Source organism: Amblyraja radiata, chromosome 26 (assembly GCF_010909765.2).
Source record: "Amblyraja radiata isolate CabotCenter1 chromosome 26, sAmbRad1.1.pri, whole genome shotgun sequence".
In the NCBI taxonomy this organism is placed as follows: domain Eukaryota; kingdom Metazoa; phylum Chordata; class Chondrichthyes; order Rajiformes; family Rajidae; genus Amblyraja; species Amblyraja radiata.
Genome location: NC_045981.1, coordinates 16693593 through 16719672, shown reverse-complemented (window position 1 = coordinate 16719672; position 26080 = coordinate 16693593). Strand labels below are relative to the sequence as shown.

The following is a 26080-nucleotide window of genomic DNA, read 5'->3' as shown; positions in this document are numbered from 1 at the left end:
TATTCTCCAAGGATGCTGCCTGACTCGCTGAGTTACTCCAGCATTTTGCGTCTTTCCTTGATAAGGCAACATGTGCATTTCCTTATTTCTCACTCTGGTCCTGCGGTTATGATGAGACTGCAACACAATTTATAGCAAATAAACAATGAGTCAATATGAAAAATACAGCATGGCACAATACACTGGATTTACGAAATACCTTTAATCCATTATATATTTGACTAAAATAAATCATTCACATGCACAGAATGTCTACATTATCCGATACAACAGCAATGTTTCAGTACAGAAAAGTAGAGGAGATGAAATATCTTATTAAAGAAACAATGGTGTGCAGATTATTTGTGTTATGTTTCGCTATTTTAATCTCTGCCAATTATTAGCATTAGCATCAGCCTAAAGTCTTTGCAACTCTCCATATACACATTTACTGCAAACCTGATGGCAAAATTCAATTTTGATGCACTCTGAAATAAAAAGTGATCACTATGGTAATATCTCAGACAGTTCTACACCCTATCTTGTTGATACCTCTGGAGGACCCGGCGTTGGGGGTGGTGGGGGTTGCCAAGAAGAAAGAGGAGAGTGCGGGGACTGCTGAGAGAACTCCATTGAACACGTTGTAAGTTTGTCGGTGCCCTATAGGTGGCGACATTTTGGATACTTTGTGTATGGTGTGTAAAACAACTGTGACATGTCTGCGATAAACTATCAATCAATCAGAAAGGGGTACTGTAAATAAAGCCTCAAAAACACAGAAAGAATGGGAAATTAAATGTATATTATGCTACTTATACTATTAGCCTAATATTAACAAAGTTTGTTACATCTTTTGTTGAAACTGCAGATATGTGTACTACATGTCTTAAAAGGTATGGACAGTTTGTTCCATTTAAATATTTAAATGAATATTGTGTATAAATACAAGATTCTGGACCATCATGACAACTGAGGTAAGCTTCTGCCATTCGTGGCTGGACACAAAAATAAGATCTTTCTTTTAAATAATTTTTTTTTTAACTACAACCTTTGTAACAAGACACTTCATTATCAGTGGTTAAATTAGAGTGGCGAATGTCTGATTCCCTAGCATGTGTATATATGAGGAAAGGAGCCTCCCCGTCACCAACATTAGCCTGGGTTGATCAGGGTAAAGGACAAGCAATGTCCTTCTTGGAAGGACACAAAGTGCTGGAGTACCTCGGCAGGTCAGGCAGCATCTCTGGAGAACATGGATCGGTGGCGTTTCGGGTCGAGTCTGAAGTCGGGTCTCAACCTGAAACATCACCTATCCATGTCTCCAGAGATGCTGTGCCTGACCCGCTGGGTTACTCCAGTACTTTGTGTCTTGTGTATTAACCAGCCGTTCCTTGTTTCTCCCTCTTGGATGGCATGCATCAACTGCTCCTTAACTGTCTGGTATGAAGAAAACAATAGGGGATGTATTGTGTTTAAGAAGGAACTGCAGATGCTGGAAAATCGAAGGTACACAAAAATGCTGGAGAAACTCAGCGGGTGCAGCAGCATCTATGGAGCGAAGGAAATAGGCAACGTTTCGGCCCGAAACGTTGCCTATTTCCTCCGCTCCATAGATGCTGCTGCACCCGCTGAGTTTCTCCAGCATTTTTGTGTACCAGGGGATGTATTGTGATGTGACTCAATCTAATCCACCAAAATAACCTCTAAAATATATCGCAAAACTTAGGAAAATTAATATGACAACAGTTTTTATACAAATGCAAAGGACTTGTTGCAAGCATGGGTGTTAAACTGACTTATTTTTCTGGGTACCATAATCTTCCGATTCAATTTTAAATAATCATCTGTAGCCAACCCTAAATATAAATCCAAAGGCAGAATTAGCCTGAACTTTCTTCCTTATAAAAATGCAGGGTGTTGAGCACTTTGTCAGTATTTGCATTGCTTTAACTAGTTTTTTTCTGGGCCAAATAAAATGAATGTCCATTTCTGAATCCAAAAATGATAAAAGTATAAAAGGAGGGCACTCAGCTCATTCTACCTGCCAAAATGTTTCAATGTAAAATAGATAACATTCATTGTGTTAACGCTGTGTTTCTTTAACAAATTTATTGTAAGGTTCCAATCTTTGCCTGCAGTCTAAATATTTGTATCATATGCAAAATATAGGGAATAGGTTAAAACTGGTGCTGGACTCATTTTGTGAATAGGTTTGGAGCTCTGGGGATATTACATTGATTTATTTCACCGATCTCTTTAACTCAACATGATTTGTATTTGTGAAACAGCATCCACAAATATTTTTTGCAAGCAGACTGAGATACCTTGATCTTCCTTTGGAATATGTGGACACAGCTGGAAGAATGGCATCACATCACATCCTTTATACCTGAATCTTGGAAGTTCAAAATCTGAAACTACAGTCATCGTAGTCAGTAACATTAATCTGATTTCTCCAGTATCCGGGTAGCTTCAGTCTTGCAGGGTTGGCTGGCGTTGTCGTATCAGGTGAGGATGCACCCCAGCCTTGACTGATACTTGGGTTTGACTTTACTGCCATTTCAAGCCGACATCGTCGTAGAACATAAAATAGCAGACGGACCCCATGGTGAGGGCGAAGTAACATCAAAGACCTGTGTGCTGCTCTAACATAACCCGTACTGTTTGGCAATAACATGAGGCGTTGGTCATGATGGTTGTATAGAATTTCCTGGATCAAATGTCCTTTGCTTGAGGATAATGAAGCAGGACCTCATTGACAGATGCATGTCACATGAATTATCCAATATTGAGTCTGTGGGCTAAAAGAGATGTTCTTTAATGGAAATATCTTTCCAGAGACGGCATTGATACATAAACCATAACCATCAAAAACATTTTTTCAGGATTCATTGCAAAAATTACCTATAAGATTATTTACATTCCTACCTGTTTAAGACTCAAATTAAATTTGCAAAGCATAAGTTTTCTTCTGAGGTGCAGTATTATTAATATTGATAAATGCTGAACATTTTTCCAAGGCTATTGCTGTAAATTATGCTTTGGAATTAACAGCACAGTTCAGTTTAGAGTTACAGCGTGGAAACAGGCCCTTCGGCCCACCGAGTCCCCGCCAGTCATCGATCACCCATTCTCACTCTGTTCTCCCACTTTCTTATCCAATCCGTACTCACTAAGGCCAATTTGCAGAGGCAGGTTAACCTACAAGCCTGCACATCTTTGGGATGTGGGTGGAAACTGGTGTACCCGGAGAAAATTCATGTGATCACAGAGAGAATGTGCATACTCCACACGGACAACACCTGAGGTCAGGATCGAACCCGGGTTTCTGGCACTATGAGGCAATAGCTCTACCAACTGTGCCACTGTGCCGCCCTGGTCTGCAGATAGTTAGATCAATGCCTGGATCAGAGAACCACTGGCAGTACTGAAATTTACTGAGGTTCATGGCAACAATGCATGGGAAGGGTGGGAACAGGTGAGTCATTTAAAGTGGTGAGTCACAGGGAGCCTGCATTCACCAAGGAGTTAAACAATGTGTTCTCGGTCACATCATGGTAGGAATCTCATGGGTCCACAAGAAAGTGTCAGAAATAATTACACTGGGGTCAAAGAGTTATGCAGCATAGAAACAGGCCTTTGGGCCGGCTTGTCCATGCCGACCAAATTGTCCCATTTACGCTAGTCCCTCCTGCCCGTGTTTGGCCCATATCCCTCCAAACCTTTCCTAACCATGTAACTGTCTAAATGTTTTTTTAATGTTCTCATAATACCGACCTCAACTACCTCTTCTGGCAGCTCATTCCATATATTCACCACCATCTGTGTGAAAAAGTTGCCCCTCAGGTATCTATTAAATATTTTCCCTCTCAGCTTAAACCTATGTCCTCTGGTTCTTGATTCCTCTACTCTAGGTAAAAGACTCTATGCTTTCACCCGATATATTTCCCTCATGATTTTATACACCTCTGTAAGATTACCCCTCAGCCTCTTGCCTTCCCAACCGTTCCTTACAGCTCAGGCCCTCGAGTCCTGGCAACATTCTCGTAAATCTTCTCTGTGCTATTTCCAGCTTAACAATATCCTTCCAATAGCAGGGTGACCAAAATTGAACGCGATTCTCCAAATGCAGCCTCACCGACATCTTACAACTGTAACATAACATCCCAACTTTTATATGTAGGAAGGAACTGCAGATGCTGGTTGGCATCGAAGATAGACACAAAAAGCTGTCAGTTAAGCTGGATGCTGAAACAAAAAGTTACTCCAGCTTTTTGCATCTATCCCAAATTGTATACTCAATATCTTGACTGACGGCTCCCTTTTTGACCATTGACCATTGACCAGTCTTCCATTGCTTCAACATAAACGAGTAATCCTGTTGAGATCTTAAGCAGGTTTTAAGCATTAGTAAAGCCCCATCATGTTTTAGGTGGTAGGAAGGTGTACATAAGAAATAGTGCAAACCAATTTGCAGAGGGATTATTTTTTCAGGCATTTTTGCTATTAAAAATGGATTAGTCTAATAAACTATGAATCCTTTATAAGCCCAAATAGAGGGAGTTGATGAATAACGGTCAAGAATTATATTCAGGCCGCATGAGGTGAAAGAGCATAGAGGTTTGAGGCCCAAACGTTCGCAGGGAATTAAAGTGCAGTAGGTTTTAAGATTCCAGTGTCAGAAGCATATAAGATTGTTAAGGGTTTGGACACGCTAGAGGCAGGAAACATGTTCCCGATGTTGGGGACCAGGGGCCACAGTTTAAGAATAAGGGGTAAGCCATTTAGAACGGAGACGAGGAAACACTTTTTTCTCACAGAGTTGTGAGTCTGTAGAATTCTCTGCCTCAGAGGGCGGTGGAGGCCGGTTCTCTGGATATTTTCAAGAGAGAGCTAGATAGGGCTCTTAAAGATAGCGGAGTCAGGGGATATGGGGGGAAGGCAGGAACGGGGTACTGATTGGGGATGATCAGCCATGATCACATTGAATGGCGGTTTGGCTCGAAGGGCCGAATGGCCTACTCCTGCACCTATTGTCTATTGTCTAAGCCACATTTTGTAGAAAATAACATCCATGAAGCACAATTTTACTGGAGTAAGTGGATGATAAATGCCTGGATTTTTGTTGTTCAGGTTACCTTTCATTGGAAATGCTTGCATTAACACTTTAAAATCATCCAGGAGATGCTTGCACCTAATTGCATTTTCTAAACCAATGTCACTGTAAGTGCATTGAAAAAGACAAGAGATTGGACGTTTCCTTATGCATTTCCTTGGCTATGGAAGTTCTTTGCTTGCCAGAAATTCTTATTCATAGTTGAAGTGTTCCAACTGAAGAATCCAACAGTGACACACCCTGTTCTGCAGGAAGTGGAGCAGCCTTTGTGGAATTCGTACAGTGAGGAACACTAGATAACAGGGACTAAACAATGAATGCAAAAATAAACAATCTCTCAGTTTGCTTACTTATGCTATAATAATAAAGGTGACCTTTATAGTTGTTATTTTCCTCTTGAGTTGCCACATTTTTTTAATTCATGAAGTCTACATGGCACCACATGTACAATTTCTGTACAATTTGCTAATCGGGGATGTGCTTAGTGTGGCAATACTTCACTGGACTGTTTGTACGAAAATGATTTCACTGGTCGTTTGCACTTCCCACATGGGGCGGCATGGTGGAGGAGCGGTAGAGTTGCTGCCTTACAGCACCAGACACCCGCATCTGATCTGGACCACGGGTGATTGTCTATACAAAGCTTGTACATTCCCCCTATGACAGTGTAAACAGGACCTTCGGCCCACCGAGCCAACCAGCGATCACCCAGTACACTCGCACTATCCTACGCGTTAGGAACTATTTATAATTTTACCGAACTTATGCATCTTTGGAATGTGGGAGGAAACTGGAGCACCTGGAGAAAACCCATGCGGTCACAGGGAGAACGTACAAACTCCGTACAGACATCACTTGTAGACAGTGTCCGGAGTCAATATAGAATCTGGGTCTCTGGTGCTGTAAAGCAGCAACTCCACTGCTGCGGCACTGGGCAGCACAAATAATGTTCTGAAGATGAATACCACATAAAAATTGCAAATAAAATTGATATTAAAACAATTCCTATCAGATCAAAGTAAAATTAAGCACAAGGAAATTCAATAAATGTTTTATTTCTAATGACCTACCTTTAGTTGCACTACAATAACAGATCAACCCAATAATCAAAATGAGTAGCAGAATGGCTCCTACACTGACACCCACCACCACTGGCTGGAAACTGGAATCTGGAAAGAAGAACCAAACAGATTATTGTTTTCTTTCTGTTGCACAAGAGAAATTGAATATATTCAAGGCCGAGAAAGATTTTTGTGCTATAATGGAATCAAGGCAGGGAACTAGTGGAGGGCGAGATCAGAGCAGCATGTACTTATTAAATGGTGGAGGTGAGACATGGGACCAATACTGCTCCTGTTCCTTACGTTCTGATAAAATATCTACCTCATTCTACTGAAATGCATAAACTTACCTCTCTGCTGATTTGTTTCAAAGCTTTGAAATTAGGCTTTGAAACAACTTGCACGTGAACTTTTATTGTATTTGCATTTCCATTTTTGGCCTGATATCTTAAGCAGGACATTGTCTTAGGAATGGAACAGCAAAGGGAAAGTATTCCCACAAAAAATGATTGATCTGAAATGTTAACTATGATGCTCTCTTCACAGATGCTGCCAGCTGAGTGTAAAATTGATACAATTACCAAGACTTCCCTGCCTCAGCCCCAATCACCCTTTCCTCTTTCCCACATTACAAAAGCCCGTCTCCTACCACTGATCTCACAAGCCCACCATCCTTCCCTTATTTAGTTCCACTCTACACCTTCCTAGTTTTATAATCTCCAAATACTAAAGGGCATAGTTTTAAGGTGAAAGGGGCAGGATTTAAAGGAGATGTGCAGGACAACGTATTTTACACAGAGGGTAGTGAGCACCTGAAACATGTTTCTGGGATTCGTGGTTGAGGCAGTGCCTCAGTAGGACTTTACCTTGCTCTGGTACTTCAATCCTGTTGCTAAAATGACCGTGTACAGAGCAGTAATATATCCCTGAGTTGGCGGCTTCAATAATGAATTGGTTCTGCTCTGTGTCTTTGGTCATGTTCTTTGTTGGGTACACAAAATACCACGTGTAGCTTTCTTTCGTGTCGTAGGTTACAGTGCAATACAGTGCCAGCTGCTGGCCCACAATGGGAGGATCTGGCTTTGACGTCAGGTTAACGGACAAATCTGGAGAGAAATTCAGAATAGAAACTTTAATGTGCAGCACCAGTGAAATTATTGTTAGAATTAAGTTTTGTGTCATCATCATTTCAGGGAATTCTATGCTTTTTGAATAGTTATATCTGACATACAAATGGCTACCAATGAGAAAATAACGTTTAATTGTTTTATAAATATAAAAAATATATATCTGTCCAACAGACGTATCTGTGAATTAAATAGTCGATTATTCCATTGCAAAAGTATGCTTTCCCCAGCACTTCAATCCCATTGCTATTCATCCAAATATTGAGCAGTAATATCAGTTGTCCCAACTATGAATTGATTCTGCATTGTGATGCGAGTCAAGTTCATTACTGGATCCAAAATCTGCCAGGTTATTGGTTTTGTCGGTTCGACTGCAAATGAGTGCAAGTTGGTGTGTCAAATTATCATGAAATTCAGAGCATTGGACAATACTTTCCAAATTAAATTGTCACGCAGGCTTTGTCTCCACAAATGCACTCATGGATTTTTTTTAATTCTCCTCATAATAAAAAGGTAGCTTATCCAAGTTCAATTTCCTGGTTTGCTGATTTAATCTTGAAAAGTATGACGGAATATTTGCAGGTCGCATCCTCTGCTGGAGCCCCTTGTAGTGAGGTTTAACATCTATAACATATCTTCTTCCCAATGGCACAATGAACATATTGGTAGCATTTATGGATCACCCAGAACTGGAGGCCAGTAAGGAATGTTTGGTCTCAGTGTGGGAAGGAAGATGGAAGTTGCCCCATGACATGAAGGGTGTGGGGGCTTTGGAAAGGATGCAGAGGGGGTTTACCTGAACTATGCCTGGATTAGGAGGTATTAGCTACAGGGAGAGGTTGGAGAGTCACGGATTATTTTCTCTGTAATGCCAGGGGTTATGGGGAGACTAAAAGTATATAACATTATGAGAAGCATAGATAGGATGGACAGTGAGAACCTTTTCCGCGACAGAATAAAATAGCAGAGTAATAAAAAAACTCTAAAAAACATAGTTTTAAGGTGAGAGGAGCAAGGTTTAAAGGAGATGTTCAGGGTGACTATTTACACAGAGGGTCGTGAGTTCCTGGAACATGCTTCTGGGATTGGTGGTTGAGGCAGATACAAAAGTGGCATTTAAGAGAATTGGATAGGCATTGGGATATGCTGGGAATAGAGGTATGTGGATAACCTGCAGGTCGATAAAAGATGGTCTTGGCATCATATTCAGGAAAGACATTGTGGGCTAAAGGGCCTGTTTTTGTGCTGTACTGTTCTATGTTCTATGTTGTACATCCTAAATTGGCAAACTTCTATGAGTCATAGAATCATAGAGTCTTACAGACAAAAACAGGCCCTTCGGCCCAACATGCCTACGACGACCTACTTGCCCATCTACACTAGTCCCACCGACCTGCATTTGGCCTATATCCCTCTAAACCCATCTTATCCATGTACCTTATCTAAATGGTTCTTAAATGTTGTGATAGTCCCTGCCTCACCTACCTCCTCCAGCAGCTTGTTCCATACACCTGCCATCCTTTGTGTAAAAAAGTTGTCCCCTCAGGTTCCTATTAAATCTTTCCCCCCTCACCATCGTCAATATGCATTTGGCAGCACAGTTATTCCATGGCTTTGAGGTAGATATACTCAACAAAAATGATTGAAAATGAGAAAATAAAAAGATGTTTAATTTGTCAGCTCTGCTAATCTCTGTATAAATACAAAAATCTTTCCTGCACAAGATTTGAATAGTAGATGACAGCGTCTCAGAAGGACTTTACCTTGCGCTAGTACTTCAATCCTGTTGCTAAAATAACCATATACAGAGCAGTAATATATCCCTACGTTTGCGGATTTAATAATGTACTGGTTCTGCTGTGTGACTTCAGTTGTATTCTTTGCTGGGTAAACAAAATACCACTTGTAGTGTTCTTGAGTTTCGTAAGTTACAGCGCAAGACAATGCCAGCTGCTGGCCCAGAATAGGAGGATCTGGCTTTGAGGTCAAGTTAACAGACAAATCTGGAAAAAAAAATCAGAACAGCAATGTTAATGCACTGCAACAGTGAAATTACTGTTAAAATCTTGCATAATCATCATTTCTGGGAATTCTATGCTTTTTGAATGGTTATATCTGATGTGCAAATGGCAACTAATGAGAAAATAACGTTTAATTTCCTGTCATTGTTTTTATAAATATAAATCTGTCCAACAGAGGCATCCCTGAATTAATTAAATAGTTGATCGTTCCATTGTAAAAGTAGACCTTCCCCAGCACATAAATCTCATTGCTAGTCATCCAAATAGTCAGCGGTAATATCAGTGTGAAGAAGGATCTCGACCCGAAACGTCGCCCATTCCTTCTCTCCAGAGATGCTGCATGTCCGGCTGAGTTGCTCCAGCATTTTGTGTCTACAGGCAGTTATAAAGCAGTTGTCCCAACTATGAATTGATTCTGTATTGTGATGCGAGTCAAGTTCATTACTGGATCCAAAATGTGCCAGGTTATTGGTTTTGTAAGTTAGACTGCAAATGAGTGTAAATTCACATTTAATTTCAAGTTTTCGTGGTACAGTGTTGTGACTGTTGGCAGACCAATTTCCCTCCGGGGATGAATTAAGTTTTATCGTATCGTATCGAAAGTTGTTGTGTCAAATTATCATGAAATTCAGAGCATAAAAGACGATACTCTTCAAATTGAATTATCGCAGAAGCTTTGTCTCCATAAATGCACCCATAGATTTTTAAGATTCTCCTCATAATAGAAAGGTAGCGTATCTAAGCCTAATTCCCTGGTTTTCTGATTTAATCTTAAAACTATGACGGAATCTTTGCAGGTCGCGTCCTCTACCGGAGCCCCTTGTTATGAAACTTAACATCCATAACATATCTTTTTTTAGTTTAGGTTCGAGATACAGCACGGAAACAGGCCCTTCGACCCACCGAGTCCACAAAGACCAGTGATCCCAGCACATTAACACTACCCTACACACACTAGGAACAATTTACAATTATACCAAGCCAATTAACCTACAAACTTGTACGTCTTTGGAGTGTGGGAGGACACCGAAGACCTCGGAGAAAACCCACACAGGTCACGGGGAGAACGTACAAGTTCCATACAGACAGCACCCGCAGTCGGAAACGAACCCGGGTCTCTGGCGCCGTGAGGCAGCAACTCTAGCGCTATACCACTGGCACAATGAAACTATTAGTAGGATCTTTACCCGTAGCATTTATGGATCACTCAGAACAGCAGGCCAGTAAGAAATGTTTGCTATCAGTGTGGGAAGGTAGAAGTCAGGCAGCAGAAACACAAGCAATCTTCAGGAAAAGTCAGGATACCATTAAGTTATTGAAAGAAAAGACAGCCGTCAGAAGCAATCTTTTGTGTGGATTGGTTCTCCTCCAATAATAATACCTGGTTTATGTAAGATCTTTAACATAGCAAAACAGTTTGTCATGGAGTCATAGTGTGAAACAGCACGGAAACAGTCCCATTGGCTCAGATTGCCCATGCCAACCAAGAAACTCGATCTACGCAAGTCCCACTTGCCCGGGTTTGGCCCACATCCCCCTAAAACTTTCCTATCCATGTACCTGTCCAAAGATGGTCACAAATTGCTGGAGTAACTCAGCTCATGAGGCATCTTCCCCGGAGAACATGGATAGGTTACTTTTCTGGACAGGACCCTTCTTCAGACTGCCTGTCCAAATGTTTTAAATATTCTTATTGTGCCTGGCTCAATTACCTCCTCTGTCAGCTTGTTCTATATCACCATCATCCTCTAGATGAAAAAAATGCTCCTCAGGTTCCTATTAAATCTGTTCCCTCTCATCTTAAACCTGTATCCTTGGATTCTTGATTCTACTCTAGGTGCATTCACCCTAGGTTTATTATTGTCACGTGTACCAAGACACAGTGAAAAGCTCGCTTTCCAATCCAATCAGATAATACTGGACACAAATACAATCAAGCTAAATGCAAGTGCAAAAGGTTGAGCAGAGAGAAAGGAGAGAGAAGAAAATAAAATAGAACAGGTGGCAAAAAGGTAGGAGCGAAGGAGCAAATCAATGAGGAAAGAGAGATGGTGAGGGAATCTAGAGTTCAATGTCATGCCAGCAACCGTGGTGCATTCCTGTTGTGGATGCCCCAACATTGAAATCTAAGAGGGCTGTTGGACTGGAAGGGATGACACAGAAAGGGGTCATACAGAATGCAGACGGATTTTAAAAAACGGATAAGAATCATATAATCAGGCTTCGCTCGACATGTTATCAGGGTAGAACAGCAAGCAGAGAGAGCATGGGTGAAGGAGGTGCACAATTATACAGTAAATTTTCAATAAACTGTTCTCTGGTTGTTCCATGATCCAAATGGTTTAGCATTTAGCTCACATCGTTCTGTTCCCATTCCTCATTAGAATCTGCCAGGGTTATATTCTCCATGCTCCCTTTAAACATATCAGGTTCACTGGAAAATATGTACTACCGCTATGTAATATCTAAGAAATGTGAATTACAATTGCATTGAGGGATAAAAAGGAATAATATTCAATAGTCCAGAAACTGTCAATCCATCACCATCAAAAATCAGTGTAGAAAAAATGAACTGCAAGTGCTGGTTTACACAAAAGGACACAAAATGCTTGAGTAACTCAGCGGGTCAGGCAGCATCTCTGGAGAACATGCCCTTTTGGAACACGAACCTTCTTTAGACTCAACTTCAGACTAAAGAAAGGTCCCGACCCGAAACATCACCGATCCAGTCCAGAGATGGTGCCAGACCCACTGAGCTACTCCGGCACTTAATAATAATAATAAATTTTATTTAATGGGCGCCTTTCAGACATCTCAAGGACACCTTACATAGTAATCGGAATAAAAACATATAATCGGAATAGAACAGGTAAAAAAGACATCACAGAGACACAAATTAAAAACAGAATTCAATCCAAAAACAGAAAATCAAAAACACAGTGTGAAGAGAGAGCAGCGGCAGCCAAAGCGCGCCAGCGTCCACTCTCTCTTCACTTAGTGTCCTTCCACCATCAAACATCACAAGGGTGTCGGATTATTGGAGTTTTAGTAACAGGTATGTCTACAGTTTCAGTGTGCCTTTGTAATCGTATTAGGACACTGATACCATTTACAATTTGCACAATAATTAGCACTCACTTCAAAGTGAAAACCGAAATTGAAAAAATTATAATTAGACTGTCAATATTCATACCTATAATCAGCCCTCTGCTGTACTTTGGACCAAATCCATTATCTGCTTTACATTTAAGAATGTCCAGTAATTCACTGAAAGATAGATTCACAATAAATTCCGCTTTACGCCGACTCTCTGCAACATAGGTCATCACCAACGTTGTGTCTCGATACAACGTGTAGTTTATTGGTAAACTTCCTTTTGGTGACAAACAGAAAATAGTTGTGATAATTGATTTTTCCATCTTAAAGCCAATTTGTGCAGAAATCTCAGGATTGGATGCTGGAACTGAGGAAGCAAAAGGAAAACATGTCACACTTGAAAATGATCATTTTAACTTTCTTTTAAAAATACAGCTCACACAAAAACATAACTGGAGAAGTGCAGTGTGGTGCCAAAATCATTATTTATTGAATGATCTATTAGTGTCCAATGTTCAACATTTTACAGTAAGCAAGTGCAGTTACATGGGGGAATGTTCCACTATTGTAATATTTTAATAAGGGCGGAACAGTGGTGCAGGTGGCAGAGCTGCTGTCTCGCAGCGCCAGATACCTGGGTTCAATCTTGACCGTGGGTACTGTCTGTGTGAGTTTGCACGTTCTTCCTGTGACCGCATGGGTTTCCTCTGGGTACTCTGGTTTCCTCCCATATTCCAAAGATTCACGCGTTTGTAGGTTAATTGGCCCTTGTAAATTGCCGCTGGCATATAGGAAGTGGATGAGAAAGTGGGATCACTTAGAACTAGTACGAATAGGTGACTTGGTGAGCTGAAGTGCATGTTTCCACGCTGCATCTCGAAACTACTCTCAACTACACTTGGGTGACTCCAGCACATCCATGGGAGCCCAGTAGAGGATCCTGACTGTGGTCCTGGTTTATTTGGGCAAGAAATGCAGGCCTTGTCAGTAATACTGATAACTCATAGGCCTATTTGCCATCCATGGCATTTGCCCCGGAATAGCCTAACTGCTGTACAAGAGACTTTATAGCCGTAACCCAGACTATTGTTATTTGTTATTGGTATGAAGAGACTAAAACCCATACAGAGTTCAGAGATACAGCATGGAAACAGGCCCTGTAGCCCACTGAGACCATGCTGACCATTGATCACCCACACATACTAACCCCATGTCATACCACCTTCACATCCACAGTAGGGGAAACTTATAGAGGCTAATTAATCTACAAACCTGCAGGTCATTGGAATGTGGGAGGAAACTGGAGCATCGAGAGGAAATGCACGCGGTCACAGGGAGAACGTGCAAACTTCACATGGACAAGGTCCGGGGTCAGGGTCAAACCCGGATCTCTGGGGCTGTGAGGCAGCCGTTCCACCTGCTGCACCACTGTGCCGCTCAAAGGTAAGACTTTGGGCTTTTTCAAAACTTTCATCTTAAAGCAACAGTTTGTCAACTGTACATTTATACACCATGTCCTTTGTTAATTTTCCATAATGGAGATAATGTCACAACGATAACATGATTACTGGACAAGAAACCAGGGCTAATAATCCACATACAGAAGCCAAAATCCCATCTCAGCAGCTGAGTGGATTAAATTGTTAAATAATTCTTGATAGTTGCAGGAATTTAAAGTTAATTCCGTTTTGGAGAGGCACATTAAACAAGAACACATAGAACATAGTACAGCACAGGAACAGGCACTTAGGTCCACAATGTCTGTGCCAAACAGGATGCCAAGATAAAGTAGGCATCCATATTGAATGTGCAATATATGGACTGTGCCATAAATAAATAATAAATATAAATGATAATAATAAATATAAATAATAAATAAACAGGCTGGGTCTGTGCCCCAATTAATCCCATCCTGAGTATGTTCCCCTTTAGATGAAATAGCTGGTCCCATGAGGTTACCAGGTGTTATGAAACCTGGTTCAGTAATGTGCCTTACAGAAGGATATTTGCAACCGTTATCTAGTCTGGTCTGTATATAACTACGGATCGAACAAGTTTTGAACAAGTTAGGTCTTTATTCTTTGGAGCGCAGAAGGTTAAGGGGGGACTTGATAGAGGTCTTTAAAATGATGAGAGGGATAGACAGAGTTGATGTGGATAAGCTTTTCCCACTGAGAGTAGGGAAGATTCAAACAAGAGTACATGACTTGAGAATTAAGGGACAGAAATTTAGGGGCAACATGAGGGGGAACTTCTTTACTCAGAGAGTGGTAGCTGTGTGGAATGAGCTTCCAGTGAAGGTGGTGGAGGCAGGTTCGATTTTATCATTTAAAAATAAATTTGATAGTTATATGGACGGGAAAGGAATGGAGGGTTATGGTCTGAGTGCAGGTAGATGGGACTAGGGGAGAATACGTGTTCGGCACGGACTAGAAGGGCCGAGATGGCCTGTTTCCGTGCTGTAATTGTTATATGGTTATATGGTTATATGGATGTGCAGCAATGTGCTAACTCTTAGAAACCCTGCGAAATGACCAAGCAAATTTCTCAATTGCCTCTGTAAACTGCCCTTGCTGTGTAGGGTGTTGGATAACACAGTACTAGTGGGAATGGGTGATCGATGGTCAGCAGAGACATAGTGGGCTGAAGGGCCTGTTTCTACACAGTACCTTTCAGTCAATCACTCAAGGACAATACATACTGCATTGCTAGCATTCTGTGAGCAAAATGGGCGGAAGGGTGGTGCAGCGGTAGCGTTGTTGCCTTACAGCGCCAGAGACCCGGGTTCGATCCTAACTACGGTTGCTGTCTGTAGGGAGTTTGTACGTTCTCCCTGTGACCTGTGTAGTTTTTCTCCGGGAAGCTCTGGTTTCCCTCCACACTCCAAAGACATACATGTTTGCAGGCTAATTGGTTTGGTATAAATGTAAGTTGTCCCTAGCGTGTGTAAGATAGTGTTAGTGTGCGGGGATCGCTGGCTGGTGTGTACTCGGTGGGCTGAAGGGCCTGTTTCAATGCTGTATCTCGAAACTAAACAAAACTAAATGATTTCAATGAATTCAAGGGTTTTCCATCTTGGCACTTAAAACTAGGATCCTCCAGACTATTTCCAGCATACTCTTGTTCATGGCTTCTAACCATTGAGTCACCCACATTTATCCCTGCATCTATCTGTATTGTCACTGGCTCTCACCTCATCAGCTCACTCCCTCATTGGAATTGGCAAACTTTTGTATCTTTATTTTCAATCCATTCTGGTTATTGTTAATCTCAGTCAACGATACTGGTGGCTCTCACAGCAGCAGGGAGCAAGGTTGGATCCTAACTCGGGTGCTGTCTGTCTGGAGTTTCCACGTATTTAAAGACATGCTTTAGAGTTGATCTGCATTCTGAAAATACATCACAGTTTGTATTTGAAGACCACTTACAGTGGAGATAAATATTCTAAATTGTATTACCAAATTGACTCCCAAATTGTAGGTGAAGAAGATAACATCAAACAAAGTAAGGAGTGAAGAGGAGAGTTGACAAAGGTATAGGCAGAGGGGGTAAGGAAGAAAGGTTGACCCAGGGAGTGAATTCCACAAGTTTCTGCCTAGACGAGGCACATTGCCTGACTGCAGGAATGAAGAGATGGATGTGATACCATGTTAGCAAAGAGAGAGACTTCGAGGAGGTGTGTGATAGGTCCGGAGGAGGTTAAAGGGAGGTGGAAGGAAGGGGCATTGGGAGGGGTGTTTAAATCAAAATGTTTGTGGGGATCCTACGTGAACCATAAAAGAATAACAGGCAAATGGGCCTAGGTACAGGTTAGGAGAAGAAGAGTGGGGGCTTGGCAAAATTGACTTACAAAGAGTGGTTGGTAGTTGAGCTGGGGAAAACATGGGACTAGCCTGGAAGTAACAAATATGTGAATGTAAGTGTAACTACAGAAGTGCAATCTGGCATAGATAATGGGCCCCTCATCACATAACAGCTGTTTCCTTTTTAATTGTTTGGATTATCACATTTGCATCATTGTGGTGAACGCTCTCAATAAAATAAAACCGACTAGAACCAAACCAGATGCAGAGGTTGTTCAAGCTAAGACATTGGTCCTGGAGAATACTGGAGGAAGTTACAGTTGAACCAGCGCCTGCGGTCAGGCGACAGATGGCACAATGGGCTAAGTGTTCGGCTGGCAACCGGAAGGTAGCCGGTTCGAATCCCGCTTGGAGTGCATACTGTCGTTGTGTCCTTGGGCAAGACACTTCACCCACCTTTGCCTGTGTGTGAATGTGTGTGAATGTGTGTGAGTGACTGGTGGTGGTTGGAGGGGCCGTAGGCGCAGATTGGCAGCCACGCTTCCGTCAGTCTGCCCCAGGGCAGCTGTGGCTACAGAAGTAGCTTACCACCCCCGAGTGTGACTGAGGAGTGAATGAATAATGCGATGTAAAGCGCCTTGAGTATTAGAAAGGCGCTATATAAATCCCATCCATTATTATTATTAACTAGAAACAAGGAACTACAGATGCTAGTTTACAAAAAAGGATAAAATGCTGGAGTAACTCAGCGGGTCAGGTGGCATCTCTGGGGAATATGGTCAAACTGTGTTTTGTTTAGAGATACAGCATAGAAACAGGCCCTTTGGCCCATCCATGTTGACCATTGATCACCTGTTTATATTAGTTCTATATTCTCCCATTTTCTCATCCACTCCCTACACATTGGGGCCAATTTTTACAGAGGCCAATTAACCTACAAACCCGTACATTATTGGGATGCGGGAGGAAACTGGAGCACTCAGAAGAAACCTACGCGGTCACACCGAGAACGTGCAAACTCTACGCAGACAACACCCTAGTTAGGATCCAACCCGGGTCCCTGCTGCTGTAATAATCACCAGTATCGTTGACTCAGATTAACAATAACCAGAATGGATTGATTTATTTTGAATGGCAGAGTTCTAGTTAATTTTATATTTTAAAGAAACATTGGTGAGTTACATCAGAATCCTGGTTACCAAAGTCTTCTATGTATTTTAGGGCAGAAAGAACATGTATTAAGGTTAGATGCTGACTAAAGCATTTACAATGGTTTATTTGTTTTAAATTCACTGTGATTTTGTGATCCCTTCAATGGAATAGATAGATGGATGGATGGATGGATGGATGGATGGATGGATGGATGGATGGATGGATGGATGAATGGATGGATGGATGGATGGATGGATGGGTAGATAGACAGAGACAGACAGACACAGACAGACAGACAGACAGACACAGACAGACAGACAGACAGACAGACAGACAGACAGACAGACAGACAGACAGACAGACAGACAGACAGACAGACAGACAGACGATTAGTATGGGTGTCAGGAGTTATGGGGAGAAGGCAAGAGAGTGGGGTTAAGAGGGAAAGATAGATCAGCCAAGATTGAATGGCAGAGTGGACCCGATGGGCCGAATGGACTAATTCTGCTCCAATTACTTATGAACTTCTTCTCAACATATTATTTTTTATAAAGCAGGAGAGGAAGGAATCAATCCATAACTCAATGTGAATAACTGTCATCAAATGTTCCTTTAATTACTCTTTTGCCTCCTAGTTAATTCCTTCTGCAATTCAAAGGTTATCTTCCAGGGTGGGAGTAGCTTCATTAGACAGACTGCAACTGTACAAGGCAGCTCCCCACCGCCTTCTCAAGGACGTGAGGGATGGGCGATAAATGCTGGTGTTTCCAGTGAAGTTCCCATCCGGTGAATAAGAATAAATCTTCTGCCATAGATAATGGGCCCCTCATCACATAACAGCTGTTTCCTTTTTAATTGTTTGGATTATCACATTTGCATCATTGTGGTCAACGCTCTTAATAAAATTCTATATTTGTGCTTATCAAATATCAATTCCTCTTGGGGCCCATTGTGCTATTTACGATATAGGTTATGATGTGCTGTGTGCAAAGAGTTAAGATCCATTTTTCAACATTATTTTTAATTGACAGCAGGCACTCATTTTAAAGGAGATTCTGATCAGGATTAAGTGCAGGATGATTGCTTGTAACTGCACAGACTTATTCAATCTGTGTTCTTGCCTGGAATTCTGAATTGTTCCATAATTATTTCCTTGGTAATAGACACAAAATGCTGAAAACGTCAATCTTCAGTCTGAAGAAGGGTCTCGACCTGAAACACCACCCATTCTTTTCCCCCCAGAGATGTTGCCTGACCCGCTGAGTTACTCCAGCATTTTGTGTCTATCTTCGGTGTAAACCAGCATCTGCAGTTCCTTCCTAAACCTTTGCTTGGTTACAGGCATAAACAATAGTGCATTGGAATTTGCACATTCTCCATGTGACCAGGTGGGTTTCTTCCCATATCTCATGGAAGGTTGGTATGGATCCTCGCTGACCCCTCTCAGTCAGCAACGTGATGGAAGGTGTTGTTAGCAGCACACATTCTTCAATAACCTGCTCACTGATGCGCAGTTTGTGATTCACCAGGACAAGTGGCACCATGGCCTGAAGTTTGCAAACTGTGCAAATTGAGTAATCTCTGCTGATCGTCACAAAACATGCCCTCAGAGATCCAGCCAAGTCAGTGGTGTGCATTTGCCTTTCCTGCCACCAACTGTTGTCAAGTGGCATTTCTCTGACATCAGGTAATGTCAACCAATCTGATTGAAAACTCTCCCAGGTAGCACACAGGAGAGCATAAAGGGGCTGTCCCACTGCGGAAACCTAATTAGCGAGCTTAGAAGAGTTTGCCCTCGACTCATACTCGCAGCATGGTCGACACACGGGACCTTAGGAGGTCTTTGTAACTCTCCTTCATGCTCGAGAGTAGTCCCCGCGTACTCGAGGCCTCAGCTAGGTCGCGGCATATTTTTCAACATGTTGTAAAATGCCCGCGAGTAAAAAAGGTCACCATGGAAAAAAAAACAATTTTTTTCTTTTACTCGTAGGTTTAGTCGAAGTAGGTCGGCATCTTATTCGTAAGTAATTGAGGGTAGTCGAAGGTAGTCAAAGTTAGTTGTAGATAGTCTTCAACATAGTCGAAGGGAGGTCAAAGGAGATCAAAGAGGGTCGTCTTCACTCTCCACTATTCGGAGTCCAATTTTCCTGAAGCTAGTCGAAGCTAGTCTTCTACATAGTCGAAGGAGGTCTTCAACATGACATTTTTTAAACTCTCCTAAAGTCTTCTAAACTCGCCAAATAGGTCGCTGCAGTGGGACAGCCCCTTTAAGTACAACTTCTAGTGTGTGTCACAGTGCAACATGAAGGTGGAAACCATTACACCGTGAATTAATCTGAAATACCATACTTAAAAAAAAATAAAAATTTAATCCGTACAATCATGAAGCATCTTCCTGAGAAAATGAAAATGTTTACTTAGATTTTTGGTATTTGATCAAGGTAGAAGCTGAAATCATCTTTAAAAACATTTGGGTTTTACAGAGTGAATAGTTTGCAAAGACCAAAAGGCCAAGTCAGTAGATATTTGTAAGGCAGAGATAGATAGATTCTTGATTAAGGCAGGTGTCAGAGTGTTATGGTGATAGGCAGGAGAATGGGGTTAGGAGGGAAAGATAGATCAGCCATGATTGAATGGCGGAGTAGACCTGTTGGGCCGAATGGCCTAATTCTACTCCTGCTCCTTATGACCTCGTCAGTTCAGATTGCAATACAAAAAGTTACAAAGAGTGAATTCAACAAAGGAGGAATGAACTGCCTACAAGCCTAGGGATTCCTGGGTACACATACTCCTGTGCTGTCACATTTCCTCCATTGTGATTGCAATTATCTGCATGAAATCTATGCTCAGTTATGTATGGACTGCTGCTATCTTACAATTTCCATGTATTGTACCCTTAACAGAGCACAATACTCTCAGGGAGTTTCATGGGACTTTATCAGACAAAAAACAGTCACTCAATAAAAAACAAAGGGCTTGGTCAAAGAGGCAGGTTCTAGGGAGAGGGGCAAGGAGCAGTCTGGGATGTGCCAAAGATGGAGCAATTACATTCTATAATAAGCAAGAGGCTGGAATCACAGACGCTGACGGGACTGGTGAAGACCAGAATGACAGGGAAGGGTGCATCTATAGAGGGATCCAGGAACAATTAAAAACATTAAGGTGTTGCTCAACAAGAGGCTGAGGGAGGACAGTTGGTGCAGGGTGAAGGATAAACAGGATTCAGTTTGAGGAAGGGTCTGTGAGGTAGAGAGCAATATAAGTGAAGCTGGCAGGACTATGTTGAAACAGCCACGTTTGGAAACAGCAAGGCCACTTTGAGGATTTCAGATAAGGCAGCAGAGATAGATAAGGTTGCAGGGATAGGTCCAGGACCATGTATGGTATAAAGGTTGCAGATAGACTGCGTGAAATTTCACATGTAGAAGGCACTGCAGATGTGCTAGAGTGCTAGAGTTACTCAGCGGGTCAGGCAGCACCTCTGGATAAAAAGGATGGGCGATGTTTCGGATCAGGACCCTTCTTCAGACCCGAAACACGAGTCTGAAGAAGGGTCCCAACAAGAAACGTCACCCCTCATTTTTCTCCAGAGATGCTGCCTGACCCGCTGAGGAACAGCAGCATGTTGTGTCTATCTTTGGTTCAATTTTCAGTTGCTAGGATGAATTAGGCAGTCATGGAGACAGAATACATGTTGGGAACACAAGATAAAGCATTCAATCAATCAATTATTTATTTTACAGAAACATTCTGCTTAGGTAATAATGAATGTCATATAAAAAAAATTGAGAGTATGGACAGTTCAGGAGAGGTGGCGGTTAGGGGGAGCTCATTGCTCCACTTATACTTGGAGAAAATGATACAATGCTTAAGAAAGCAACGTGCTGGAGCACTTTCGGGTGTCCTAACCTAAAACTGTCCATTCCCTCCACAGATGCTGCCCGACCTGTTGAGTTCGCCCCTCGCTCAAGATTCCAACATCTGCAAGTTCTTGTGTCTCCGCAAAGCTCTTGAATGAGGTTGTTGAACTAAAGATGGGCTAATGCCAAAGATAGATGAGCTGAGAAACATGGATGGTGAAGTCAATGGTGGCGCTTCCCTGCCTGCAGCAGTGTATATTGACCACCACACTGTATAACTGCTGACACAAATTCCAGTTTCATGGACACTGTTTCTTTTCTACGTGTTGTGCTGTGTCCATGGGAGGTGAAATAGTGAACCTGATTAGAATTGTATTACTTAATAGGCAGAAGGCCCGTTAAGAATTGGTACGAGAAACCTTGGCCGTATTACATGGTTTTTGATGTACCATAGAGTTGTTACTGTGTTGTATGGATTGTGTGTTTCATACAAATGTACCACCACTATTTACAATAATGTAAAGCCATGAACTGCTGAGGAAGCGTGAGGAGCTGATTTGCCCTTTCTTGCTCCTGCTTCCCTTGTTCCTGTAGATTGCTGCAATGTCCAAGAGATCATGCGTGTTCTCAGTTTCCTTTGTTTCAGTGTTTGATTATTGTTCATCTGAGAATCCCCCAAAAAACTGTTTGTTTGAATAATATCTGGAATTGGAGACAGTCAAATCAGAGGAAATTAAGTATTTTCTTTCCAGAAGAATAGGATGGATCTCAACTTTCAATGGGACTATTTCCAGAGAACAAGAATATCAGCTACCTAACACGTACGCGCAATGACAATTGGTTTGTCAGCGTATATCCTTTCTGAATAACAATCAGAAAGGAGGCCTTCTCCCCATTAAGTAATACAATCCTAATCACATTCACTATTTCACCTCCCAAGGACATAACACCACGCGTAAAAAAGAAACAAGTGTCCTGGAAATTGGAATTTGTATTAGCAGAGTTATTTTCAAATACCAGGAAACTGCTAACAATGCATTGCTCTTTGTGTTAGGTGGTTCTTCATGAAAAATTGCATCAAACTTGCAATAGAAAATGTCATCTACTGTAAATAACATCAATCCATGTTGTGCTAAACCAAGCCAGATACAGTCTTAGATCGCTGAGCTATAAATAAGATGTTACATGTTAATACTTGAATTGCGTTTTTAACCATTTTTTTAAATGATATTAAAAAAAAGTATTAATAAGGTTATTTTAAATGTTCACTGACAGCTGCCATTTTTTCTTTGTCTAATGTCTTCAAAAGTGTGATGGACAAATAGGTTTCTTTTTGGTGCTTAAAGCTTTTTTTTCTGTTGCAGAAACTGCCAAAACAGGACTCTTTTTATTCTCCTGTTTATTTTACTTGGCATCTTCTTTTTATCGAGTCCACACACAAGATTAGAAGTTGTTCAGCCAGAGCTGAACGCACTTCTCGGCATCTGCACAATGGTGTCTGTCTTACTTGGCATGATTCCGCACTAAATAAAGATATTAAATGTCCAACTTCTATCTTTCCTACAACCTTGTTCCCGGATAGATAATCAAACAAAATCTCCTCAAGGTATGCCACATTGAAGAAGTTCTCCTCCTCTCTCCGACGAGAGTTCACAAACTGCTCGCCCTGTGATTCCTCCTGCTCTCTTCGGCGACCATGTTGTCATTGTCTGCTTTGATCGGTCCTTTTCACACCTTACATGCTCTTTGTACCCTTCCGTATCTCTAGTTTCCCTCTTCCCTGACTCTCCATCTGAAGAAGGGTCTCAACCTGAAATGTTACCCATTCCTTCTCTCCGGAGATGCTGCCTGTTCCTCCGAGTTAACTGCAGCATTTTGTGTCTATCATCAGTGTAAACCAGCATGGGCAGTCCTTCCTATACACAATAAGAGGAGTCTCTACATTGCCCTCTCCATCCATTGCTAATACTCTCAGGATACATTCTGAACACAATGGGATGGAATGGGGGATTCAAAGAAAGATAGATGATTGTCAGATTATCTTCAGTTTTATAAGATTATGTTATCTGTGAAGATACCGTTCTTCCTCTTCTTGGGCGGTCCCTTGAGATTGAGGATGATTCATCCCCATTCCGATTAACCTACATCTTTGGAGTGAGGGAAGAAACCGGAACACCCAGAGAAAACCCACGTGGTCACAGGGAGACCATACAAACTTCGTACAGACAGCACCCAAAACCAGGATCGAACCTGGGTCTCTGGCACTGTAAGGCAGGAATTCTACTGCTGCTCCACTTTGCCGCCTCCTAAACTTTGGAAAATTAGCTCCGCTCCCACGGGAAGTTTGTTCAAGGAGAGATGTTTTCTAGCAGCAGGAAAGATTGAGAAGCACTGGGGAATGATGCAGCTGTGTTTGACATTGGATTACATTGAGATTGGTTCTGGTGTAGACCCATTCAATAATATCATTTTCCATAATGTAATATTTTCATTCCATAGCATTTATAACATGAACAACACTTGACTTTAATTCCATGCTGTTATACTGCTCATAGATAAATAAACATTTGTTTAATACTTATTCACAATTTAGAATTTTCAATTACATTTTTTTAACTTAACCCTTGTAGTGCTTATGCTACCAGCAAACTCCTCACTTTACCCAATTATTTTCAAAATGTTAAGTCAAAACATCATCAACTGAGTGGAAATTTCCAACACGCATTCCTGTATTATACCAGAAAAACAAACAGGAAGCTATGGTCAATGTACATTTCCATTCATTTACTTCCCTTCCAGTGTCATTTGTTTTTATCTGTTATGCTTTGCACTGGGACGCCTTATCAGTCCTCAAATTTCTCTTGGTTTCTGCATACACTTTTGATCCGACCTACTGCGAATAGCCGGTTTCTCCGAGGATTACTGTGGCATACGTTGCTCAGCTGTAATTCTGATCTGGGCATCAGAAAGATCCCCCTGGTCGACCAATGCTTGTGGATGTCACGTACTATGGGACGTTTCTCTGCTGCAAGGGTACTGGTGTTGAGCAGATATATAATATTTTTCTCTTATCTGGTTCAACAAGAAGTCTAATCATTTAGATGACGTCAATGGTGATTTCACTATGTTGGCTCCCTCTTATGCACTACATTTCAACTGAACCAAAGCCGCTGATCTGATGCAGCCATGAGTAACTTTAATGGAAAATGAAATTATTTATGATTACATGCGAATTAGAAGCAGAACGTGGTCCTTTGAATGTCTCTGTCGTTCCGTGAGTTCATAACTGTTTATAACATCAACACATCTGCCTTCCTCTGTCACTCCCTTGTTTATCTAACTCTGCCTTAAAACTATTAAAAGCTCTGTTTCTACCATTGTTTGAAGATAGGGTTTCCAAAGACACAGAAGAGAGCATTTGCCTCATCAGTCTTAAATGGGCACCCTTTATTTTTTTAAGCAGCAAGCTCTCAATATCCCATAAAAGCAAATTTCTTTTTTTGCGTACAATCTATTAATAAGCACCACTTTAATTTAGTGATACACCATGGAAAGGGGTCCTTTGGCACACCGTTCATTCAGACCATTCATTACCTGTTCACTCTAGTTTCATGGTATCCCACTTTCTCAAGTACTCCCTACACACTAGGGGTAATTTATGGAGGTCAATAAACCTGCAAACCCGCATGTCTTTCGCATGTGGGAGGAAACAGGAGCACCCAGAAGAAACCCACATGGCCACAGGGAGAAAGTGCAAACTCCACACAGGCAGCATCTCGAGGTCAGGCTCGAACCTGGGTCTCTGGCGCTGTGAGGCAGCAGCTCGACCAGGTGAGCCATCTGGGATAATAAAAAAATAGAACATAGAAAATAAGTGCAGGAGTAGGCCATTCGGCCCTTCGAGCCAGCACCGCCATTCAATATGATCATGGCTGATCATCCAAAATCAGTACCCCCCGTTCCTGCTTTCTCCCCATATCCCTTGATTCCATTAGCCCAAAGAGCTATATCTAACTTTCAATGTTTCAAGGTTTCAAGGTCAGTTTATTGTCACATGTATCAATCAAGTTACAACATTTGAGTTACCATACAGCCATACTAAGTGAAAAGCAACAAGGCACACAGCCACATAAAATAAAAGTTAACATGAACATCCACCACAGTGGCTCCCCACATTCCTCACTGTGATGGAAGGTAATAAATTCAAATCTTCTCCCTCTTGAATACATCTAGTGAATTGGCCACCACTGACTTATGTGGCAGAGAATTCCACAGATTCACAACTCCCTGGGTAAATAGGTTTTTCCTCATCTCAGTCCTAAATGGCCTACCCCTTATTCTTATAGACAGCACCCAATCAGGATCATACCCGGTCTCTGGCACTGTGAGGCAGCAACTCCACCACTGCGCCGCCCATATTCTAGGATCTTGATCCAAAACATTGCCTGTCCATTCCCTTCACAAGATGCTGCCAGACCCGCCAAGTTACTCCAGCTCTTTGTGTTCCACACAGGACTGCTCTGATTGCACCCCTGGTGTCAAGAAATCTGTCCACTTTAAAAAGTGCAGTGACCTAACTGTGTGCCAACATTGCAGGTAGCGGAATCTTCAGCAAAACACAAAGTGCTGGAGAAACTTAACAGGTCAAGTGGCATCTGCGGAGGATCTAGATCCAAACTGTGGAGAGAACTCCATGGAGGAAATGGACAGGAGACGTTTCGGTTTGGGTCCCTTATTCAGACTCCTGGATAGGTGACAATTTGGACCTGGACTCTCCACAGATGCTGCCTGATCTGCTAAGTTTAGTTTAGTTTAGTTTTAGTTCACCAGTTATAAGAGTAGAATTAGGCCATTCAGCCCATCGC

At 41.8% G+C, this 26080-nt stretch overlaps 1 protein-coding gene across 3 annotated transcripts in view; it reads right to left on the bottom strand.

Annotated features, from left to right (window-relative positions):
- Nucleotides 1-1933: 1933 nt before the first annotated feature.
- LOC116987967 overlaps nt 1934-26080 on the bottom strand; it is a 32252-nt gene continuing 8105 nt past the window's right edge. The window contains exons 3-7 of one of the 3 annotated variants that reach the window (XM_033044327.1): nt 12498-12767; nt 9047-9286; nt 7023-7262; nt 6166-6264; nt 1934-2780 (exon numbers count right to left, since the gene is read on the bottom strand). In XM_033044327.1, the coding sequence (XP_032900218.1) occupies nt 2758-2780; nt 6166-6264; nt 7023-7262; nt 9047-9286; nt 12498-12767 (872 nt within the window). In that variant the 3' untranslated portion in view covers nt 1934-2757. Of the gene's footprint in view, nt 2781-4297; nt 4368-6165; nt 6265-7022; nt 7263-9046; nt 9287-12497; nt 12768-26080 lie in introns of those variants that run through there. The other 2 variants (XM_033044326.1, XM_033044328.1) reach the window with 2 other exon arrangements.